We start from the raw sequence: 24,209 nt of genomic DNA, 5'->3' as shown, positions 1-24,209 counted from the left end.
AGAAATACATCTCTGGGGCTGGAGCGATAGCATAGTGGGTAGGGTGTTTGCCTTGCATGCAGCTGACCCAGGTTCGATTCCCAGCATCCCGTAGGATCCCCTGAGTGCCGCCAGAAGTAATTCCTGAGTGCAGAGCCAGGAGGAACCCCTGTGTACCGCCGGGTGTGACCCAAAAAGCAAAAAAAAAAAAAAGAAAGCAAGAAACACACGTCTGCTGGGCAGAGCCAGGAAGGCTTGGCAGCCACCCCAGAACACCCAAGCCCTCCCTAAACTTCCTCTTGTGGTTTCTCAAAAGTACGACCTGTTCTCATACCCACGAGGGGCTGGGGCACATCAAGGGTTCCACCGCACCCCACCCTAGGGTGGGGAGGGGCAGGGAGAGTAAGCCTGAAGGTCTGTTTACATCCGGCTCACCTGTGGTCTCGGGGTGGCCGGCCCTGCCCCAGCCTCCACCCCCACCCCCACCCCCACCCTTCTCCAGCCTGGCCTGGGAGTTGCATGCTGAAGGCCGAGAGGGACCGCCTCAGACTGCCCTGGAGTGGCCAGTTCCTGCCCTTGTCCCCGGCTCCCCAGTGATCACACACACAGAGGGGCTTTGGGTGCAGGAAGGTGCGGGAAGGTGAGCCAGTGAAGTCCCCAGCCAGGCCAGGCCTTGATCCCGTTCCTTCCTCAGCCCCCAAGGAGGAAGGGTCTGAAAGCTGAGGGTCTTTGCGGCCTCACAGATCCCTAACCTGGGGGTCATGAAGACAGGGCAAGGCAAGGCATCGCCTGCACGCTGCCGGCAGACCCGCTTGCATCCCGGCCCTCATCAGTGGCAGGAGTGTCATGGTCCCCAGGGTGGAGAGCGGGAGTAGCCCCAAGCACCCCTAGGAGTCACCTAAACCCCCCACACACCCCTCCATCGAGGAGATTCCTAACCATGAGTGTCTTGGTTTCCCTCAACCCCAGAGCCCGCACCCATATCCCTGGCGAGGGCTTATCTGGCACCCGGCTTTGGTCTGTCCTAGGGTGGCACTTCTGCAGGGACACAGGCGCCTGCTCTCTCCTTATCCTCCCTCTTTCTGTAGGACCCCCATAGCACAGGCTTGCTGGGGCGCTCACAGCCCCCAGCTCTGGATCATCCAAGACACAGACCCGGGGGACCCCTTTTGGTTGGGGGGGGTCACAGAAGCCCCTCGGTCACGAGTGTGAAGAACAGGGTCTCCCCCTATGGGATCCCCACCAGGTGGGCAGTTTCTGGTCACTGCCACAGGAAAGGAGTGGGGGCGTGTGCAGCTCTGCCCCTGAGGAGGAGTCATCCTGACTGAGTTCTGAGTTTCCTCCTCTGCTGGAACAAACCCTCCTGCTTCCTTGAGGGCCTTGGGGCGGCCGTCAGGACGAGGAAGTGAGTGCGCGTCACACTGGAGGCATCTGGAAGGGGACCCACAGCCATCTCAGCCTGAGCCCAGACCTGGAGCTCTTGTTTTCTTCTTTGGGTGACACATGGCAATGCTCAGGCCCTACTCTTGGCTCTGCACTCAGGAATCACTCCTGGTGGCGTGTGGGGAAATCACGTGGGATACCGGGGATCGGACCCGTGTGGGCTGTGTACAAGGCAAGCGCCCTCCCTGCCGTGCTGGACTCCGGGGGTCCAGACTTGGAGTTCTTGAGGGAAGGCCACGGAGGGAGGGGCTGGCACCTTGGAACCTTGGTGGCCAGGGCGAAGAACTGGGCATGCTGGGGGTCCTGCAGGAATTCTAAGGCGTGTTTCCAGTTCTAGACGGGGTGTGTATGTATGCATGTGTGTGTGTGTGTGTGTGTGTGTGTGTGTGTGTTGGCTTCTCTAGTACTGTATTCCCAACACACAGCCTGTGGAGACAGAGAGCACCCCCACAATCACAGGTGGCAGCTGAACCCACACATCGCCGTATCTGTCCTCTCTCAGAGGAACAGAAGAACCCACCACCGGCAATAGGGCAGCGGGGGTCCCCTCACGGTCGACCCCCCCCGCCTCCCCAGAGAACAGGTAGGGTGCAGTGGTCCGCACAAGAACCGGTTAGAGAAAATGGACTCAAGTGCAGGGACGGGGAGTGGGAGCCCAGAACTGTGTGTGTTGCCACCTTCCAGGTGTGCCCTGCACCTTATTGCCCGGGGGTGGGGGGGTGGGGGGGGAAGCTTGACTTTCCCAGAACCCACCTGCCCATTCTCCCCTCCTGTTCAGGCGCAGACAGTGGGGTCAGAGCAGAGATCCCCCCCACACACACACACCCCGTGGGGCACCCTTTCCCAGGGCCCACCGGTCAGGGTGCAGTGTGGCTCTGAGTAGCATTAAGTGTCCCCTGTTCCAGACGCCGTGCCACCATGCCCGTTCTGAGAGCGTTCACCCCGAACCCTGCTCAAATATCATCGGTCTCTCTGAAGGCTTCCCAGCTACCCAGCCAAGCTTTGCAAACCCGCACCAAACGCACCCCAAGGCTCAGCACCCGCACCCCGCAGCTCAGTCATGCCTCATCATTTCGTGTTAGCTTGTTTGAGGGGGGGGCTAGTGCTGAGGGCTTACTCCTGGCTCTGTGTGTGCTGGGGGCTCGGTCACTCCTGGTGGAGCTCGGGGACCCTGTGCTGGGTGCCGGGGGTGAACCCAGGTGCGCCACGCGCAGAGCAAAACGCATCGCGGGTATCTCTCCTGCGCTCGGGGTGGTCACTGGCGGCGAGAAAGCGACGCAGACGCCCCTCGTCGACGAACACCCAGGACGCGAGGGACCCTCCCTCCCCGCCCCTCCTCCTGGCAGGGCTCCCGCTGGCCTCTCAACAGTTTGAAGGGGGCCAAGAAGGGGGGCTTTCCTGTCCTTCCACCCGACAACAGCTCACTTGGAGCAAAAGAAGTCCAGCCTAGGGACCCGCAGGGACCTGGTAAGGGCATGCCGACCCCTAACCAGTCCCCTAACACTCGGACCCTCCCGTTTCCCCCCACCCCACCCCACCCACCCCCGCGCCCCTACCCCCAGGATTCCCCCCCATCCCATCGCTCCAGGCTCACCTCCCGGACAGGTCCAGATCGTGGCGGCCGCGCGTCTGCAGCCCGGGCTTTGGGCTGGGGATGGGAGGAGGGTCCCCTAGGGGCGTGCCCCCAGCAGCAGGCTCCGCCGCCGCGGGCGCGGCTCGCAGGAAACGGGGGTCGGTACCCGACTCCGCCCCCGAGCGCGCGGGGAGCGCACCCCTGCACGCTGCTCTCGGCGGGTCCCGCGCCAGCTCCCCGGACCGGGCGTTTCCCGCTGCGGAGAGTCACCGGGGGGCTTCCCAGTGCACCCTCCAGGGTCGCCCCGCAGGAGTGCGTCCCGGCTGGGCGAGCAAGGGCACCCCAGGGCTTTTGGCTCCTTGGCACACACTGGTGATGCCCACGACGCTGGAGCGGCCGCGGAGGGTCTGTTCCCAGGTTATCCAGCATTTTATTTTATTTTGCTTTTTGGGTCACACCCGGCGATGCTCAGGGGTCACTCCTGGCTCTGCACTCAGGAATCACCCCTGGCGGTGCTCGGGGGACCATCTGGGATGCTGGGAATGGAACCAGGGTCCGCTGTGTGCAAGGCAAACGCCCTACCCGCTGTGCTATTGCTCCAGCCCCTTTTTCAGCTTTTTTTTTTCTTTTCGGGTCACACCCGGGGATGCTCAGGGGTTACTCCTGGCTCTGCACTCAGGAATTACCCCGGCAGTGCTTGGGGAACCATATGGGATGCCAGGGATGGAACCTGGGTCGGCTGCATGCAAGGCAAACGCCCTACCCGCTGTGCTATCACTCCAGTCCCAGCATTTTCAAGAATGACAGTAGTGAGTAATTAAAGATGCTCAGACTCAGAGCTGGAAAGAAGTTTATTGCATTTCTCAGCCGTGGCCGAGTGTGACAGAGAATGCAGGGAGTCCACAGGGTGGGCAGGCAGGCTGGATGGCTGGAGTCTTCCTGGCCACCTGCCTCAGGTACTATGCGTTTTTATTTTGTTGGGTTTTTTTTTAAGTCTCCCTGTGAGCCTAAGCTCTGGGGCAGAAGTTTATGATGGACAATTGTTAACTCCCTGTTTATCAGAAAAGCCCAGAAATTCGCAGGAGGTCAAACACGCAGGATGGACCAGCCAGAAAAAAAAAGGGGGGGGGTGGGGACTGCTCACAGCAGCTGGCAAGGGAAAAAACTGAGGCCATCTCTTTCAGTATTAGGTGAAACAGAGAGCACCTTTTCCTGGCAAGAATCCCCGGGACCCAAAGAGCGCTGTGCTCTCCGAAAGTCAGGGGAGCCAGGGTCCTAAAATGCACCCCCACGCACCTACCCGGCAGACATTCCCTTTAAAAGCGTATTTTTGGAAGGGGGGGGTACAGCAGGGAGGGCGCTTGCCTTGCACATGGCCAACCCCAGTTAGATCTCTGGCAATCCCACATAATCCCCTAGGGCTAGGAATAATTCCTGAGTGCAGAGGCTGGAGGAACCTCTTGGCATCGCTGGGCATGGCCACACAGAGACACACACACACACACACACACAGACACAGACACAGACAGCCACAGCCACAGACACACACACAGAGGAGCGCTGGCCCCACCCCTTTCCGCCGGGCCCCGCCCACCGCCGCCTGGCCCCGCCCCGCAACTACAAGTCCCAGCGTGCTCCGCGCGCGCACGTTCGTTACGCCAGAGCAAGATGGCCGACACGGCGGCTACGGCCGGGGCCGGCAGCTCCGGAACGGTAAGCGCGGGAGGCGCGGGGCGAAGCCGAGAGAGTCCCGGCAGTCTGGAGCTGCCCCCGTGCTGGGCATCGAGTCGTCCTGAGAAGCCCCGCCGCGCCAGGAGCTCCGCGTGGACAGGGGCCTTTCGGGCCTCACACGGCGCCTGTGCGGGGCGCTTGGAGCGGCCTCCGGACTTGGCCGGCTGGCCCGTTGATTGGCTGGTCCCTCTGGGCGGGACTTGGGACCCGGAACACCTCCTGATTGGGCCCAAGACGCCGCTTCTGCCCTCCTATTGGCCAGCCGAAGTTGGGCGGGGTTCCCGTTTCAAAATATGTAGCAATCTTTTGCTGCTGCTCTGGGCTGCTTGTTCTTGGCCTCTCCCCCTGCCCCAGCTCCTGTTGCACTCATTTCGGCGCACATTTGAGGGATAGTCCGGTGGGTGAGGCGTTGCCTTGTGCGCAGCCCACCCGGGTTCTAACCCAGGCACCACGTATCCTCCCCCAGTAGGGGTCCCCGAGCACGGCTGGGTGTGGCTCCCCACACAACCCCAAGAAAGGTCATTTTATTATTCGAATAGAATAGAGCCATTTCGTATTGCCAGAATTTTAAGTTTTAGGTATGCAGAAAAGCTCTCGGTGGTAATTATTGCACTTTTAGCGCCCCTTCATAGTTGATCAATGCGGAGTTCATGCCCAGTACAACCAGCTTAATCAACGGCAGAATAAGTAGCAGGACTCCAACATTATTTAAAAAAAAATAGTTGATCAAAATCTGTAGATCGCATGAGCCAGAGAGTACAGTTAAGGTGCCTGCCTTGTTTGCAGTAGCCCTTGGCTCCATCCCCTGGACATTGCACGTGGCCCCACTAGTGCAGAGCCAGAGTTGACCCCTGATGGAAGTCAGTAGTCCTGAACGTCAGGGACTGCCTTTTTTTTTTTTTCTTTTTGGGTCACACCCGGCCATGCACAGGGGTTCCTCCTGGCTCTGCACTCAGGAATTACTCCCGGCGGGCGCTCGGGGGACCCTGTGGGATGCTGGGAATCGAACCCGGGTCGGCCGCGTGCAAGGCAAACGCCCTCCCCGCGGTGCCATCGCTCCAGCCCCAACTGCCACATTTAATTAAGCACTGATAAATAGTGTGGTAAAGGAACCTTTGTCTGCCGGTGTGAAAATTGTGTGACTGTATCCTTGTCCTGTGGCTGAAAATCTCTCGTCTGGGCTGCTGATTGACAGAGATCAGGAAGTAAGCAGTCCACTAACCCGGCTGATAACTACCATCTGGCCCGGAGGCGAACTCTGCAAGTGGTGGTGAGCTCCTTGCTGACAGAGGCGGGGTTCGAGAGCGCCGAGAAAGCGTCGGTGGAAACCTTGACAGAGATGCTGCAGAGTTGTGAGTACCGGGAAACGCTGGTCTCGCCGGCCCCTGTCCCGTCTCTGCCTGGTGGTGTAGCTAGAGAGGACTCAGGGAGCAGAGGGGCGGGGGTGGAGTGGCTCCGATCACCTGTGGGTGCTGTTGGTTCTCCCTGCCCAAAGGACTCGCAACACCCTTGTGGGTGAGTCATGAAACAGATGCTGCCACTTTATGTAATCAGCTGCTACGTCATACACTAGAGCGTGTGTGAATCAAATAGAGAATTCAACCAACCAACCAACCAACCAACCAACCAACCAACGTTGGGGGCCAGAGCAGTAGTACAGTGGGGAGGGAGTTTGCCTTGCATGCGGCTGACCCAGTGCAATCTCAGGCTCCCCATATGGTCCACTGAGCACCACCAGGGGTGATCCCTGAGCACAGAGCCAGGAGTAAGTCATGAGCACCTCGAGGTGTGACCCCAAACCCAAAAAACTTTTAGGGCTATAGAGGCTAGTACTGTGGGTAGGACGCTTGCCTTGCATGCAGCAGACCCAGGGTCTATCCCGGCATCCTCTCTGGCCCCAGAGATTGAACCCAGAGCCCTCCCATTTGATCCACATTCCCTACGTTAATGAGGTAGGGTTGTTTTTTGGGGGGTGGGGGGTTGGGGTCACACTGGTGGTGCTCATGAAGCACTCCTGGCTCATAAAGGCTCAGGGTTGCTTCTGCAGTGCCCAGGGGACTATGCGGTGCTGAAGACTGAACCCAGGCTTCCCACATGTGAAGCCCATGACCCTTTGCATTCTCCCTGGCCAGCATGGGGAGTCTGTTCTTTAAGAAATCTTGGAAGTGAGCCTGGAAGCATAATACAGCGGGGAGGGCGTTTGCCTTGCACGCGGCCAACCCAGGTTCGATTCCCAGCATCCCATATGGTCCCCTGAGCACCACCAGGAGTGATCCCTGAGCATTACTGGTGTGATTTCTACCCTTCCTCCCTCCCACCCCCCCAACAAGAACAAAAAATGATCTTGGAAGTTAGGACCAGGGAATTGATAAAATGCATGCCTTGCGCTTTTCCATTTATTTTCTTATCTCTGCTGCATAAAAAGAAAAACAAAAACTGCCCGTTGGATTTAGAGTGCAAAGATCTCCTGGTGTTTCTGTTTGCTGTTCACCTTGCTCTGGCTTCCCTGCATCTCCTGGGCTAAGAAAGGACAAGTGTGTGAAGATATTTCTTCTTTTTTTTTTCTTTTTTGGGTCACACCTGGCGATGCTCAGGGGTCACTCCTAGATCTTCACTCAGGAATTACCCCTGGCGGTGCTCGGGGGACCATATGGGATGCTGGGAATCGAACCCGGTTGGGCCACGTGCAAGGCAAACGCCCTACCCGCTGTGCTATTGCTCCAGCCCCAGTTTTTCTTTCTTTTTTTTTTTCTTTTTGGGTCACACCCGGCGATGCTCAGGGGTTACTCCTGGCTCATGCACTCAGGAATTGCTCCTGGTGGTGCTCAGGGGACCATGTGGGATGCTGGGAATCGAACCTGTGTCGGCCATGTTGGCTGCGTGCAAGGCAAATGCCCTACCTGCTGTGCTATCGCTCCAGCCCCCAGTTTTTTGTTGTTTTTCTTTTTTTCTGGGTGAAGATATTTCAACTGCTGTCTGGCCTGACTTGTTTTGGTTTGGGGACCACACCCAGGGGTACTCTGTGCTCAGGGATCACTCCTGGCAGGCTTTGGGACCGTATGGGGCGCTGGAGGTCGAACCCAGGGCAGCCGCGTGTCAGGCAAACACCATGCCTGCTGTACTGCCTCTCCAGCCCTTGTTTGAATTTTTGTTTTGGGCCACACCCCGTGATGCTCAGGCGTTACTCTAGAGAGCTTGTTTGGAGGTTCTAGCAGGGGAGCGCAGCTACTCGTATACCCTCGACCGAAGACCAGTCCATCTCTATTCAGGGAAGGCCATCCTCTTCGACCGAGCATGCAGCTTCAGGAGGGACGCACATGGAGCGGTGAGGGAGGAAGGGGACACCCGCCTAGCCAGCCAGATCAGCCGAATCAACCCTGGCGATCAGTGGGGTTACAGATGTCGCAGCCAGATCGCCCTCACATCCTCAGGCGTTTCTCTAGGCTCTGCAGTCAGGGATCATTCCTGGTGATGCTCCGTGGACCATATGTGGCGCTGGGGATCCAATCACGGTTTGCTGCGTGCAAGACCAGACACCTCACCTTCTGTATTGTCTCTGACTGATGTCTAAGATCCCGCCAATCTAACGGGGATCTCTCCCCAGGAAACGGATGCTGCCTGCTCTCAGGAGTGGATGCTGGGTGTGGTGCCTGCCTTGCCCAGGGGTCCACGGGTCAGTCTTGGCGGGACACTCTGTCCCACCAAGCACCTCCTTTTATCTTCTCAACTTGTGCGGCCCCTCGAGCAGGGGTTCCCCACCCTGCGGGGCCTCTTTTAAGTTCAGGTTCATTTCCAGAAAAATCCTCAGCACAATTTCAGGGCTTGCAAGGACCCTGCCAGGTACTTGCAGTGCCCACCCAGAATGCCCTGGTCACACCCACCCCTGCCTTCCGCCTGACGGTATTTGACTTGAGTAGAGGTTGCAGAGTGTGTGTGTGTGTGTGTGTAGAATTCAGTGGTATTCAGACGTGTTGTCAACTGACAGTACTATCCATTTCCAGAGTTTCCCATCACTCCACATAGAAACGCTGTGCCCATAAATGATTACTTCCTTCTCCCTCGCTTGTCTTTCTCCTTCTAGCCTGTAGTAATTTCCAGTCTATTTCTTTTGTCTGTGCCCGGGAGTCACTCCCAGTGGTGCCTGAGGAACCAAATGCAGCACAAGAGATTAAGCCTGGGGTGGGAGCAATCGGACAGCACATAGGGCATTTGCCTTGCACACAGCTGACCTGGGTTCCATCCCCGGCACCGCATAGTCCTGAGTGCAGAGTCAGCCCTGATCCCCGAGCACCACTGAGTGTGTCCACAAAACAAAACAAAAAAGAGGACTCCTGGGGAGTCAGCTCAGAGGAGTGGGGTGCAGGCTCCAAGTTTAGCCGCTGGCACCACGGGCCCTCTCAGGCTCCAAGCACCGTGGGCGTTAGCCTTGTCGGACCTCAAGCACTATGTCTCTGTCCTTGTACCCCAGATCCTCAATCAGATCTGCACCACTGGACCAGGTATCAGCGGGGAGGCCTCTAGGGTGGTGACAGTGGAAGGCCTGGAGACAGCGTAGGGCTAAGGCGCTGGTCTGCACAGGTCCTCCCCGGTTCCATTTCCGGCGCCTGTCTGGTTCCCTGAGTCCTGCCAGGAGCAGTCCCTGATATAGGGCCCTTAGCACTCCTGGGTGTGGCCCCCCGTCCCCCAATAAGTCTGCTTTAAAAAAGAAATGCGGAGCGGGCTGGAGGGATTTAGTACAGCGAGTAGGGCACTTGCCTTGCATGCAGCCGACTCAAGTTTAATCCCCGGCATCCCGTGTCATCCCGTGAGACCTGCCAGGAGTGATTCCTGAGTGCAGAGCCAGTAGAAAGCCCTGAACACCTCTGGGTGTGCCCAGAAAGAAAGAAAAAAGTGGAATCCTAAATCACTTGACATTTTTATGTGTGGCATCTGCTTTTCTTGGTTTCTTTCTTTCTTTCTTTTTTTTTTTTTTTTGCTGTTGTTGTTTTGGGCCGCACCCAGAGTGCTCAGGGGTTACTCCTGCGCTCAGGAATTACTCCTCGCCGGGCTCGGGGACCATATGGGACATCGGGGATCGAACCTGGGTCTTCCACGTGCAAGGCAGACGCCCTCCCTGCTGTGCTGTGGCTCCGTCCCCTATTGCTGTGGTTCTGACAGTGGGGGTCACAGTCCTGGCCGTGTGTCCGGGGTAGAGGTGGCCCCGGGGGCTTCCCGTTCCAGGAGCTGTGCTTGTGCGTTCGGCCGCGGTGCTCGCTGGGTTCCCCTCGGAGTTGGTGCTGCGCTCAGCCAGCCTTGGCGTGAGGCTCAGTCAGGGTGGCCGGGGCCCAGACGGCAGAGCAGCCCTGGCTGCGCTGACCACCGGGCTCCCGGCGCCTGGCCTGGCGTAGTGTTTTCAGACGTTCAGACGTCACCTATGCGGCAGTGTGTGCTGGCGTTTCGTGTTCATTCCCCGCTGAAGGCATGTACTGTGCGTCCCTCCCTCTGTGGTGGGACACCCGGTCTCCCGCCTGCCGGCTCTCGGGAAGCCTCTGCTCCAAGCGCCGGGTCTTGTGCGTCCGTGGAGGCCCTGTGTCCTGCGGGCATCTACTGCTTCCCCCCGGGGACCCGAGGTGAGACGCTGCCTTCGCCCCTGCAGACATCTCGGAAATCGGAAGGAGCGCCAAGTCGTACTGTGAGCACACGGCGCGCACCCAGCCCACGCTGTCGGACATCGTGGTCACCCTGGTTGAGATGGGTGAGTGTGGTCCCTGGCTGGCTCCTCGGGGCCCAGTGGGAGGGACGCGGAGCACGGCTGGGTGGTTCTCAGGGGGAGGGTTCGTGCCGATGGCGCTCTCTGGGTTAAGGGAGGGTTTCTGGGCTGGAGCGAGCGCTCAGGTGGCTGGACTCGTGCCGTGCGTGCATGAGCCCTGAGTTCAGTGCTCGGGACTCTCCCCGCCCCCGCCCTGAGCACTGGGAGTAGCCCTGGAGATCCCCGGCACCTCTCGGGGTGCTCCCGGTGACCCCAGTACCACTGGGTCCAGGCATCGAACTGTTTGGCCAAGTGCCACTGAGGGGTCCCTGGGCCTCGTGAGCACTGCTCGGGAGAGTCCCCTCTCCCCGAAATGAAGGCCTGAGAGGATGCCCCTGAGCCCCTTTCAGAGGCTTCCTGGCTCGGGAGTGAGAGGGGTCTGCCCCGAGCGGCTGCTCCCGGGCACTCTGCGCTGCTCTCCCCGCTCTCTCCCTGCCCTTTGCCCACGTCCAGTCTCCCAGACGGCTTTCGTGTTCCCGCCTCTTTCTAGGTTTCAACGTGGACACTCTGCCTGCTTACGCAAAACGGTCTCAGCGGATGGTGATCACTGCCCGTAAGTGACCGGGACCCCCATAGGCGGCCGGGATGGCCCTCTTCCTGCGGGTGGAGGTCTCAGCCGCAGGGCCTGGTCCCGTCTGCCTCGTTGTAACCACCTGGGGGGGGGGTCCCCCTTCCATCATTTGGAGCCACTGCAGGGTCACCAGCACTGGGCTGCTGTGCGTGGCAGGGGATGTCCAGTTGCCTGGGGCTGTTGCCCCAGACAGACGGTTGGGGTTGGGGTTAGGAATGTTCTTGTTCTTCACGTGGTAAACTTTTTTTTGGGGGGGTGGAGGGGGGCAGGGCTTTACTCCTGGCTCTGTGCTCAGGGATCACTCCTGGTGGGGCTCTGGGGCTTAGACCTGGCTGGCCACCTTCGAGGCAGCCCCCTCCCCTCTGTGCTCTCTCCGGCCCAAAGTTTCACAGTGGGTGAGCACAGCCGCCCTCGCCGGGGCCTGGGGGGACTGTCGGGTCACAGTGGCAGACTGTGTCTCTTCCAAAACCACCTTTCCTGTTACACCAGAGGTTGGGTGACCTTCTTCCCCCGTGGGAAATGGCATTTTCACTTAGGCCCTGTGTGTTTTGTATGTAGTTGTCATCTGGCATCCGTGGGAGGAGAACTGGCCTCTGTCCCCACACTCCCACTCCCCGACGTGGATGGAACCCCTTCACCCGCGCTCACCCGGCTGGGGGTGGCCGTCTTGCGTCTGCGTCCCTGTGTCTCTGGTAGAAATCTGCTCTGCCTGTTCTCTGGGATCGAGGCCCTGTGTCCCGTGGGAGAACAGGCAGGTCTGGGTAAAGCAGGTGGAGGAGTAACCGGGTGTGACTCCGTTGCAGCTCCAGTGACCAACCAGCCGGTGACCCCCAAGGCCCTCACTGCAGGCCAGAACCGGCCCCACCCGCCGCACATCCCCAGCCACTTTCCTGAGTTCCCCGACCCCCACACCTACATCAAGACGCCGGTGAGTGTCGGGGCTGCTGCCCGCCGGGGAGGGACATGGGCAGGAGTCCGTCGACCTGAGCGCCAAGGTGCCCGGGGACCTCCAGAAGGAACCAGAAGGCACAAAGGCCAAAGCACATCACAGCTTTCTTAGAGGGATTTGGGGGGGTTTTGTTAGGCAGCGTGCGCTTTGCTGGGCTTCCCGAATTTCCCATAAAAGTCCTTGATTTGTTTTTTTGGGGGGGCCACAATGAGCGGGCTCAGGGGTTACTCGCGGGCTCTGCACTCAGCAATCATTCCTGGCAGTGCTCAGGGAACTCTGTGGGATGCCGGGGATCGAACCTGGGTTGGCTGTGTGCAAGGCAAACACACTACCCTACCTAGGGAAGTTAAAGAGTGAGTTCGGACACATGTTCAGTCCCGTTCTGGAATGGGACTCGCCGTCCCTGAGTTCCAGGGCAAAGGGGAGAGAGTTGCACGTGGTTCCTTAGGCATTCTGTGCCTGACTGGCAGTGTATCTTCCCCCAGGCCCTTCCACACACTTCACCACCCCCTCCCCCCCCCCCCCCCCCCCCCCCCCCCCCGGGCACCATGGAAGTGTGAGAGTGGGGACTGTCACATGGCTGTTGGGTGGGTGGTCCTGCGGGTGCTTCTCCATACCTTACATACAGGCTGCCCACGTCACCTCTGACCAGAAGTAGCCTCTGTCCCAGTGTCCTGAGGCTGCTGGGACAAGGTGCCCTAAACAGGGGGACACAACAGAAATGCATCTCTCGGTTCTCAAGGCTAGAACTTGAGAATTAAGACTCCCTCTGAAACTCTGAAAGAACAAAGAATCCTTCCCCCTCTTTTTTTTTTCTGTTTTGTTTCCGGCCACTTCTAGCAATGGTCAGGGCTTACTTCTGGCTCTGCACTCAGGAATTACTCCTGGAGGTGCTTGGGGATGCTATGGGGTGCTGGGGATCGAACCCGGTTTGGCTGCATGCAAGGCAGGTGCCCTACCACTGTACTATCGCTCTAGCCCCAGGAAGAACCCTTGCGGTGCTTGGAGACCATGTGGTGCCAAGACTGAACATGAGGCCCCTCTGTGCAGAGCAGGCCCTTATGTTTGGCTCTTAAGAAAGCCACGGTTGAACCCGTAATGATCTTCATTCATTTTTTTCACTCATCATCCTGTTATTCGTCGATTGCCTCGAGCAGGCCCCAGTAACGTCTCCTTCATCCTAGCCCTGAGATTATATTCAAGGCTCTTTAGGAGAATGAGACCCATCATTGTTAATGATATTTGGCATATTGGGTACGCCACGGGGAGTTTGCCAGACTCTGCCGTGTGGGCAGGCTACATTCGGTAGCCTGCCAGTTTGTCCAAAGTAGGAATGAGATAATAAGATGTCATAAAAAGATGTAATGATGTAATGATCTTAATTCTTTTTTTTTTTTTTTTTTTTGCTTTTTGGGTCACACCCGGCGATGCACAGGGGTTACTTCTGGCTCTGCACTCGGGAATTATTCCTGGCAGTGCTCAGGAAACCATATGGGATGCTGGGGATCGAACCTGGATTGGCCGGGTGCAAGGCCAATAATGCCTTACCCGCTGTGCCATCGCTCCTGATCTTAACTCTTACCATTTCATGCTTATCAGTAGAAATAGGAAACATGGGAGCTGGGGATGTGGTTTAGTGGCTAAGCCTTAGATGCGCCCTGGGTTAGAGTCTTAGCCCTGCCTGGTCCTCCGAGCACTGCTGGGAGTGATCTCCGAGCACTTGTTTGTTCTCGGGATGATGGGATCCCCTCAGTAGCACCGTGACCTCCAAAACCAAAACAAATAATAAAAGTCCTGTTTTCATACCACCTCACAGCTCACACCCGTGAGAAGAGCACATATCAGTAAACCTGGAATCCGTGTTGCCAAGGGTATGGTGAGAATGTTGGTGGGAATGTCCTCTGGGAATTACTCTGTCAAAAGGAATTTGGAGATTTCCCCCAAAATAGGACTAGAAATCCCAGATGAAACAGTAATAACCACTGCTTGGCATCTTTCTCCAAAACACAAAAGCTTTAATTTGAAAGGATATTAATTACTGTTAATTGCTGCACTTAGTACAAGAGCCAAGATAAGAAAACAACCCATCTGCCCGACTACAGATAAATGCATCAAGAAGCTGTTTGGTACATCACTCTATCACTGTTATCACTGTCCTCCTGTTGTTCATTGATTTCCTCGAGCAGGCATCAGTAATGTCGCCATTCGTCCTAGCCCTGAGATTTTAGCAAGTGCCACATTGGAGACTCCTTCAGGGTCAGGGGAATGAGACCCATCATTGTTACTGGGTTTTGGCATATCGAATACACCACGGGGAGCTCGCCAGACTCTCCTGTGTGGGCAGGATACACTCGGTAGCCTGTCGGGTTCTGCAAGAGAGAGAACTAGACAATAAGAGGTCGTGAGGCTGCGTTCAGGAGCTGGGTTTTATAGTCCCTGGGTCTTGGCCGTTGATGGGATAACATGGCACGGGGGTGGGGGGGTTAGTTGGTGGTTGTAACACCTAGCTGCTAGAAGATGGGGACATAAACTCTGCATCTCGGAGGCCAGGATCTTGTGATATGCAGCACAGTGGATGGAAGTAGAGGGTCTGCTGAGTGATTACAGCCAGAAGGAAAGGGAGACATCCAAAATGATCTCTTATACGTGGGACGTACAGATACCTAGCAGGGTAACAGTAAGGATCCAGAGCGGGGCCAGAGGCATAGTACAGCGGGGAGGGCACTTGCCTTGCACACTGCTGACCTGGGTTCAATCCCTGGCATCGCATATGGTCTCCTAAGCACCACCAGGAGTAACCCCTGAGCATCGGTGGCCCAGAACACACCCCCCCCTCCCCAAAGAAAAAGTCCAAAGACAACATTTGGCAGAACTAACACGTATTTGAGTTGGCAGAGGATGAGAGGGAGGGGTGAGAGACGGGGACACTGGTGCTGGGTGTGGTGCCGGAGTTATGTCCATGAGAAACCATTAATAGTATTGTAAACTAAAATAAATATATATATATTTTTAAAGATTACAGCTCCCCCCTCCCCCATTAAAATCAAATGTATTTTTGTTTTAAAGAGAAGTTGCTCTTGGCGTCATTGCTAAGATATGACCTGGAAGGCCAGGACAGGTAGAGCACTGGCTTGGCATGCAGGACGCCCGGGTTCTGTTAGTGGTACCACGTGGCCCCCTGCGTGACCCCCCCCCTAAGTACAGAGCTGGGTGTATTCTGAAAACAAACAGGCAAGAATATCCACCTTCACCATCACAGCTCCAAATGTCCTGGCTGGTAACTTACCCTGATAGAATCTTAATTGTTCGGTCAAGAAAGAGTACAGCAGGTACGTGGTTGCTTTGCACGTGGCTGATCTGGCTCGATCCCCGGGATCCCATAGGGTCCCCTGAGCCCCGCCAGGGGTGATCCCCGAGTGCAGAGCCAGGAGTAAGCCCTGAGCGCCCCCAGGTGTGTGTGTGTGTTCCTCCCCCACACAAACAAAACTCTCAGTTGTTTTCCACTCATGAACGACTGCCCAGATGTTCCTATTTCTGAGTGTCAGACCTGCTGTTTTTCTCTCCACACTGACACCTTCAGTCTGTGATTCTCTGCAGGAATCATTTGAAATAGCGTGTTTGTTCTGTGAGGGTGGCTTCAAAAACCAAAAGTTTGCACGTTGCCACTCACCTGCTCGAGGGCGTGGTGCTCCGTGACAGGCAGGCTCCCGGTGGGGCCCTGGCCGGACCACTGCTGTCATGGAAACCAAATGACGGACAGGCTCAGTCCTTCAGACACTTGCAGCTTCCTTGATTTTCAGGTTTTCGTTTTGTTTTGTTTTGGGGCCGCACCCGGCGATACTCAGGTGTTAGGAATCCCTCCCGGTAGTGCTCAGGGACCATATGGGACGCTAAGCATCAAACCCGGGTTGGCCGCAGGCGTGCTAGGGCTTCATCTGGCTCTGTGCTTGGGGGACCCCCAGGACTGGGGGCATTTCCGGTATGCAGTGCTTGTGCTCGACCTGGTGGCCCGTCGCTCCGGACTGATTCCTTAATTTTTTCTTTTTTTTAATAGCACAGCAGGTAGTAAGGCATTGGCCTTGCACGCGGCCGACATGGCCGACCCGGGTTCAATTCCTCCGCCCCGCACATAGCAAAGCCTGGCAAGCTCCCCGTGACGTATGCAGTATGCCAAACACAGTAACCACAAGTCTCACAATTGTTGTGAGCCGTTACTGGTGCCCGCCCGCTCGAGCAAATCGATGAACAACGGGAGGACAGTGCTCTACAGTGCTATATACTCTTTTGCATTTTGGGTCACACCCGGAGATGCACAGGAGTCACTCCTGGCTCTGCACTCAGGAATCACTCCTGGCGGTGCTCAGGGGACCATATGGGATGCTGGGAATCGAACCCGGGTCGGCTGCGTGCAAGGCTAATGCCCTGCCCGCTGTGCTATCGCTCCAGCCCCGTGATTCCTTAATTTGTGTGTGTATGTGTGTGTGTGTGCACTTTTTGGGTCACACCCGGTGATGCACAGGGGTTCCTCCTGGCTCTGCACTCAGGAATCACTCCTGGCGGTGCTCAGGGGACCCTTTGGGATGCTGGGAATCGAACCCGGGTCGGCCGCGTGCAAGGCAAACGCCCTCCCCGCTGTGCTATCGCTCCAGCCCCGTGGCTCCTTCGTTTTTAAGATCTAAAAACACCGAGGGCGAGAGACACAGCACAGTTGGGGAGGCCCCTGTCTGCAGCCCGCCCGGGCTCGCGCCCCGCGCGCCCCGAGCCGACCCCCTGCCTCTGCCCTCTAGACGTACCGGGAGCCCGTGTCCGACTACCAGGTCCTGCGGGAGAAGGCCGCGTCCCAGCGCCGGGACGTGGAGCGCGCGCTCACCCGCTTCATGGCCAAGACCGGGGAGACCCAGAGCCTCTTCAAGGATGACGTCAGCACCTTCCCACGTGAGCCGCCGCCCCGCCCCGCCCCGCCCCTCGAGCGGCTCAGGCTCCGCCCCTCCGGCTCAGGCCCCGCCCCCTCCGGAGTCCCGCCCCTCCCTCCTGGCTCCGCCCCGTCTCTAACCGAGACTCTCGGAGCCGGCTGGGGTCTTGGGGGTGCTCCTTGGTGGGGCAAGTCCCCAGCTCGGGGTGTGTCGCTGTGTTGTGGACTCAGACGCCTGTTCCTGGCTGAGCCCAGGCCCTGTGCGCTTGCGTGAGGCACATCCCTGTCCCCCCCCCCCCGCATTTGGGGGTGCTGGTGGCGGGGGAGGGGCAGGGGTTGGTTTTCTTGTTCTTCTGGACCACACCTGGCAGGGTGCGAGGTTCGCAGCTCTGTCTGTGCCGCAGATGGAACGATCTTGGGTCTCCTGTGTGTGGTGCATGTGCTCACCTGCTGGAGTTCTCGCACCCTGTAAAACAAAATTATTATTATTATTATTATTTTTAAATTTCGGGTTTTGGGCCACACTCGCTGGTACTCAGGTCTTACTCTTGGCTCTGTGTTCAGGGGTCCCTCCTGGCAGACTCGGGGGCCAGGGATCGAACCTGGACCTGCTTGCTTGCTGTTCTACTATCTCTCCGATCCCAAACAAAAACTTTTTTAAATGAATCATTTCTTCTCTTCTCCGAGAACCCAGGCGCTGTTTTCCTGCCGTGCCTCTGTGAGGGCAGCGGGATGCATTCCCCGGAGTGCTCAAGCCCCGTGTTTGAACTGGGGTCTGCCCTGGAGAGCCCCACGTGGCCCAGGAGCAGGATGGGGTTCCGGCTGGCGCTCATCACGGCTGCCCCCGGGAGGGTGGGCTTGAGCCCTGCAGCGCACCTGCTCCAGAGGGTCTGGGTGATGGGGCCGCCCCCATCCTCTGCCCCACGCCCTCCCCGCTGCCCCGGCTCGCTCCTCGTCCTGACGACCTGGCCGCTGGCCCCAGCGCTCGGCCAGTGTGAGCCCCAGCGTCTGTCCGTCTTCCCGCCCCCAGTGATCGCTGCCCGGCCCTTCACCATCCCCTACCTGACGGCCCTGCTTCCGTCCGAGCTGGAGATGCAGCAGATGGAAGAGACGGATTCCTCGGAACAGGACGAACAGACAGACACGGAGAACCTCCCCCTGCATATCAGCACGGTGAGTCCTGCCTTCCGCCCACCCTCCCCCCCGACCCAGCACCCACGTGTGATGCCCTCACCCTGGCCTCTGTAACTGGGCTCCGTCAGACTTGGATCCGGGGGCCCAGGGAACTGCACACGCAGTCTGCCTGCCAGGGCCGTGCAGGGCAGAGGGACGTGAGTGAGGACAGCATAGACAGTCCTCTCTGTCCTCTTGGAGTTGTAAGACAGGCTGTGGGAAGGAGGTGTGGGTTTAGGTCAGGGGAGGGGTGGGGTGACCCTGTAGGGCAGACCTGGAGGGGAGCAGGCTGGCACACGTCTGGGAGTAGAGCCTTCCTCGCTGGAGGAACAGCAGATGCAAAGGCCCTGAGGCCCCCAGGGAACCTACCTGGCATCCTGAACAGCAGCCTGCTCCACAGGGAGGCAGGCCACAGTGACGTGAGCACGCCACAGGTCAGTGAGCTGGCGGGGGCGAGTCGGCCTTCCTGGCTCTGTTACCCCCGGACGTGCTGTCAGAGGGTGGAAGCGCTGGGGTCGGTGCGCTGTGGCCGGGCCCCCAGCAGAGAGGCAGCCCTAGGAGTAGGGGTGGGGGAAGGAGAGATAGCCACAGGACAGGGTCAGGTGGGGGCGGAGGACCCAGGCTCTGTGGGCACACTCGGGGCCCGACCCCAGGAGACAGGGCGCTGCCTTCCCCGGGACAGGCTGGGGTTGGACACAGCCCGGATGTGGGTGGGCCTGAGGTCAGTTTGAACCATGTGACTTTCACCCACACAGGTGGGGGAGTGGGCGTCGGAGTGGGAGTTGCTGTTTGGGGTGCAGGGGGTGGGCAGGGGCTTGGCATCCCCACCTCGAGAGTCCCAGGCCATGAAATGTGCCGGGCTGGCCTTGCAGCGAGGGGGACATGCTGGGGAGGGCGCTTGCCTGCACATGGGGGTCCCCTGAGCACCTCCAGGTCTGAGTCAGGAAGGACGGAGGGGGGATGGAGTGTGGTTTGGTCCCCAAGCACCCCAAGGAAAGGAAGAAAGAGAACGCTTGCGGGGAGAGAAAGAGAAAGTAGGGCCAGAGAGTACGGGGTGGGGGGGTGGCACTTGCTTGGGACACAGCCCACCGTGGTTCGCTCCCCAGCACCGCCGGGAGGAGCCCCTGAACCCCGAGACTGAGCACAGCCTGGGTGGCACAGCGTCCTCCCGCAGTAAGGGGCAGGCGGGCAGGGAGGGCGCCCGAGAGCTGGAGCAACAGGGTGGCCGCTTTTCGGTCCCTGGCATGATGTTGGGGTCCGGAGCACCACCCGCGTGGCACCAGCCCCAGGAAGTCTTGGCGCTCAGTTTTCGTGCCGCCTCCTTCGCGCATGTCGTCACAGGAAGTCCCGTGGCCGGCGGTTCCCAGGAGCTTGCCGTGTGGAAGGAGGGAGGTGGCGTGGTCAGCACAGGGGCCTCTCGAGGACAGGAGGGAGGGGACCCTGCCGGGATGCCCGTGTGCGGATGGGAACGGGCCGGGAGGAGAGGCGGCAGGATGGGGTGTGGGGGGGGGGGAGCGTGGGGGGTGGGCCAGTGCCCAGGAGGGGCCCCCCCGTCAGGCGCCTGGGGGTCTCGCTCTTCCTGCTGAGGGAGGCGTTCTCCTAAGGCCCCTCGTGCTCCCGGAGAGCGTGCGGAGCGGGTCCGAGGCTGCCGTGCAGTGGTGTCGGGCCTGGATCTGGTTTCCCAGCGTCTACGCACCTGCTGCCTGCGTGGTGCTGGGCCCGGTGTTCTGCGGCCGCCTGCGGCCCCCATTGGCAGACGGCTGGTGACGGTGTTGTCCCTCAATTTGCTGAGGACCCTCCTGGCGTGGCTTCGTGTGTCTTCAGTGTGGGATTACCCCTGTCAGGGTGGGGCTGGGTGCCACTGGTTTCTCTCCACTCCTTGGTTTGGGCCCGGTTAATCTGGTGTGAGATGCAGTGATGGGCTCGCCTTCGGCGGCGGCCGCAGTGCTCTGCTCCGGCCACAGGCCGTACCAGGGTGAACCCAGGCCCCGAGACTGGCCGGGGACAGAGTCTGCGGACCGGTGCCCGCCCCCAGCCCGCGGGCTGCTCTCCAGATGGGTGACCCGAGAACCAGAGGGTCTGTCTGAGGCTGCCCAGAGCCAGTGGGAGGAGGGGCTGCTAGGGCGGGCACGGGACCCCTGCTCTGCTGCCTGGGAGGGCACCTGTGGCAGGCCCGCGGCCAGCCTCGGTTCTCCGTCAGGCCCCGGTTCCATCTCCCCGGGCCGCCTCCCCGCGGGTGTTCCGTCTGTGGCTCTCGTGGGCATCAGGCAGGTGAAGCGGCGTTTCGGGCCGTTCTCCCCTGCGGTGATGGCACAGCCCGCCCTGCTTTCAGCTTTCTTTCCCGTTGTGGGGCCCCCAGGGGCCTCCGGTCCCACCGGCCTGGCTGATGGGAGGGGACCCTCAGGGACCCTGGTTGGAGTCGGGTCCTTTGGGGGGAACCAGCAGCAGGACCATGAGAGGGAGACAGTAGGGGTGTGGGAGTGGGGGGGATGTCCGCAGGGGTGGGAGTGAGTCTGTCTCTTGAGGCCCAACCCCCAGGCTGGCGTCTGCATCCCAGGCTGCTGCCCCTAGTCAGGGAGCCTGCTTTCATTTGGTGCCGTCTGACGGCAGCATCTTCATGCTGGCACGGTCCTCGCACCCCCGCCCAGTGCCGCTGTCCCTTTGAACCTGCCTGACTCCTGGCTGCCTTCCCCGGATGCAGAGCTGCAGTCTCCCTGCCGATCCCTTGGCTGCCGCCAGGGGGCAGCGCACCCTCCACGCGGCACCCAGGTCTGCAGGCAGGATCAGGCCCCCCCCCCCCCGTGCTTTTTTCTCCGCTCCCCGCCGCGTTCTGCTTCCTTTTCAGAACCTGGAAAATAGGCAGGCTTAAATACGAAGAAAGCCAGTTAGTCGTATTCCCAGAGCCAGCTTTAGAAATGTCGGCGCTGGCCCCAGAGATGGGTTGGTGTGCAGGCGTTGCGGGCTGGGACCCAGGGTTCCGCCCCTGGACCACCGCCCGCCGCCCCCCCCCAAGCTCTGAGCTGGAGTGGCCTGCAAGCCGTCAGACGTGGGCACAGACCGTTATCTTCAACATGTTCCTTCTCCCATTGTCTGCACACCCTTGCGACTTTAAAGACAGGAGAGAGAGTGCAGCAGGCACGGCGCTTCCTGGCACGTGGCTGACCCGGGTTCAATCCCTGGCACCCCGTGGGGTCCCCCCAAGCCCACCCAGCAGGAGCACTGCCAAATGCGGGCAGCAAGTCTCATTCCCCGGCTGCTGCTCTTTTGCTTTATTTCGGCTTTTGCTCCAAGGAGGATTCTGGAGCTGAGAAGGAGAACACCTCAGTCCTGCAGCAGAACCCCTCTTTGGCGGGGACCCGGAACGGGGAGGAGAACGTCATCGATAACCCCTACCTGCGCCCTGTGAAGAAACCCAAGATCCGCAGGAAGAAGTGAGTTGGAGGGCCGGAGAGTGCAGGGATGTGGGCATGTGCCCTGCATGCGGCCAGCCCCCTGGACACCCGGCACCACGGCGGGTGTCCCACACGCCACCAGGACTGATCCCCGAGCACTACCGAGCATGTGCCCTGCATGCGGCCAGCCCCCTGGACACCTGGCACCACGGCGGGTGTCCCACACGCCACCAGGACTGATCCCCGAGCACTACCGAGCATGTGCCCTGCATGCGGCCAGCCCCCCCGGATCCCCGGCACCATGGCAGATGTCCCACATGCCACCAGGAGTGACCCCTGAGCACTGCCGAGCATGGCCCAGGCCCAAAAGAGAAAAGATTCTTTAAAAGAGTAGAGGCTGAAAAAAAAAAAGAAGAAGAAGAAGGGCTGAAGCAATAGCACAGCGGGTAGGGCGTTTGCCTTGCATGCGGCTGGCCCGGGTTCGATTCCCAGCATCCCATATGGTCCCCCGAGCACCACCAGGAGTAATTCCTGAGTGCAGAGCCAGGAGTGACCCCTGTGCATTGCTGGGTGTGACCCAAAAAGCAAAGAAAAAAAAAAAGTGAAGGCTGGAGTGCAAGTGCTCTCTGCTGGTCTGGGCAGAACAGCCCCCAGCAAGAGGACCAGAGCCCCCTGTGGCCCTGTCCCCACAGCCGCAGTGCCCAGCGCCTGGGCCGTCCTCCCAGCAGGCGGGCCCACGCGTCCCTCTTCTTCCTAGGTCCCTCTCATGAGCCTCGGAGAGAGCCTGCCTGGGCGGGAAGAGAAAGGGCCTCTGGCATCACTGGCAGGCGGCCGGGGTGCGCCTGGTCAGGACTTTAAAGCTGACCCGTCTCCCGACAGCCCCGTCTCCCCTGGAGGAAGCAAAAGCAAGGACGCAGCTGTCTGGGGGCGGGGGGCTGTGGGCTTCGTTTCTTATCCCAGGAGTTGGTTTTCTCGGAGTTCGTAAGGGCAGGCCAGAAGGATTCTCTGTGCTCTGCCCACTCACCGGAGACCCCTGGACCCCTCCCATAGCATCACGGGTGGCGGGTGACCGTCCCTGCACCTCCTGTCTCCTCTCCCCATGGAACCGCCGAGAGGCGGCCTTTCCCTCGGTCCCCGCGCTGAAGTGATGACAGCCCAGAGCCGGCAGCATCCCGGAGCTTTGTCTTTTGTTGTCCCCTGCGGAATGTGTGCGGGGACGGCCAGGTCCTGCCCTACCGTGGGACTGGCAGCTGTTCTATATCGTGGCGGGATGGACGAACCGGATCTTACACCCACAGGATGGGGTGGGAAGGGGAAGGGCTGGCTCTGTGAGTGCAGGGAGGAGGCCAGCAGAGAGCAGGCCAGGCCGAGGAGGCCAGGCTGAGGAGGCCGGGCCGGAGAGGCCGAATCCACACCCCCACCCGCCCCAGGACAAGGTTGGAAGGAAGACGGTGGGCCAGCCACTGGAATCTGAGCAGCCTCCGAGGGAAGATCTCGCAAAACCCATCCAGGGGAGAAGAAAAGGCAGCGACGTGACGTGTGGATGGGTCGGGGAGGAGGGGGCTCCCGGGGCTGCCCAGCGGTTTGTCCTGGATGAGAGACACTCGGAGAGGCCGAGGGGGCCGGTACGCCTCCCTGCTGCTGTGTAAGGTGTGCACGCATCTCCCCGGGTATATTTATAAATTTCTATTTTTTTATGGGAACTCACGAAGGGAAAGAGGTTAACAAGCCAGATTAAGAATGTGAATTGTGGGGCTGGAGCAACAGTACAGCAGGGAGGGCGTTTGCCTTGCACGCCGCCGACCAGGGTGTGATCCTCGGCATCCCACATGGTCCCCGGAGCACCACCAGGAGTAATTCCTGAGTGCAGAGCCAGGAGGAACCCCTGAGCATCGCCGGGTGTGGCCCCCAAAGCCCCTTCCTTACCCCCAAAAGAATGTGATTGTGTTCTCTGTTAAAGTTCAATAAAAAGAAAAACTTATGAATGAAAACAGAATTGTAACCTGTGAACCTACTCTGTATTCATGAATCACGCCCGAGTAAGGCCTGAGACCAAGGATTCCAATTGGCCTCTCTTAGAGAAAGGATTATCCGTTGGTCCTCCCCCCACCCCCCAGCTCCCTTGTGTCTCCCTTTGAACAGACATGGCGCCCCCCTCCCCTGCAGTTGCACCCAAGGCTGCTGTCACATCCTCCCCTGCCCCCATCATCTCAGCACTGCCTATGGGGGGGCCAATGGGGCCACTCTGGGAGAGATGCACACGGACAGATGCCTGGGTTCGATTCCCAGCATCCCAGATGGTCCCCCGAGCACCGCCAGGAGTGATTCCTGAGTGCAGAGCCAGGAGGAACCCCTGAGCATTGCCGGGTGTGACCGAAAAAGCAAAAAAAAAAAAGTTCTCAAGCACAAAATTAGGAATCACACATCCTTCCCCTCCCCCAGCTCCAGTTTCTCCTGTGTTCCCCCCCACCCCCCCTTTCTGGAACATTAGAGCAAGCCCCAGAGCCGTGCCATTTCATTTGTAAGTTTGTCATCTCTGGTAGAACTTTTTTCCAGGTTGGGGAGGATTGTGGCTTCCCAGGCTGGACCCTGTGGGCCCCCAGCCAGCTCTCGCCTGCAGAGGCAGCACGCCCCCCCCCCCCCCCCCCGGTGGAATCACATTGGAACCAGGAGGTGGGCGGAGGCCCTCAGTGGCATT

The 24,209-nt window shown here is 59.3% G+C and overlaps 1 protein-coding gene across 1 annotated transcript; it reads left to right on the top strand.

The window, feature by feature from the left end:
* The first annotated feature begins 4,653 nt into the window (after positions 1-4,653).
* TAF8 (TATA-box binding protein associated factor 8) lies at positions 4,654-22,408 on the top strand. Its single transcript, XM_056126424.1, has 9 exons — positions 4,654-4,708; positions 5,922-6,078; positions 10,362-10,460; positions 11,005-11,067; positions 11,889-12,013; positions 16,822-16,969; positions 17,977-18,119; positions 21,411-21,550; positions 22,269-22,408. The coding sequence occupies exons 1-9, from the start codon at positions 4,664-4,666 to the stop codon at positions 22,279-22,281; spliced, it is 933 nt and encodes a 310-aa protein (XP_055982399.1). The 5' UTR covers positions 4,654-4,663; the 3' UTR covers positions 22,282-22,408.
* The last annotated feature ends 1,801 nt before the right edge of the window (positions 22,409-24,209 follow it).

This window comes from Sorex fumeus, unplaced genomic scaffold (genome assembly GCF_029834395.1).
Source record: "Sorex fumeus unplaced genomic scaffold, SorFum_2.1 ptg000061l, whole genome shotgun sequence".
Taxonomy (NCBI): domain Eukaryota; kingdom Metazoa; phylum Chordata; class Mammalia; order Eulipotyphla; family Soricidae; genus Sorex; species Sorex fumeus.
This window is presented reverse-complemented; position numbering and strand designations above follow the sequence as displayed.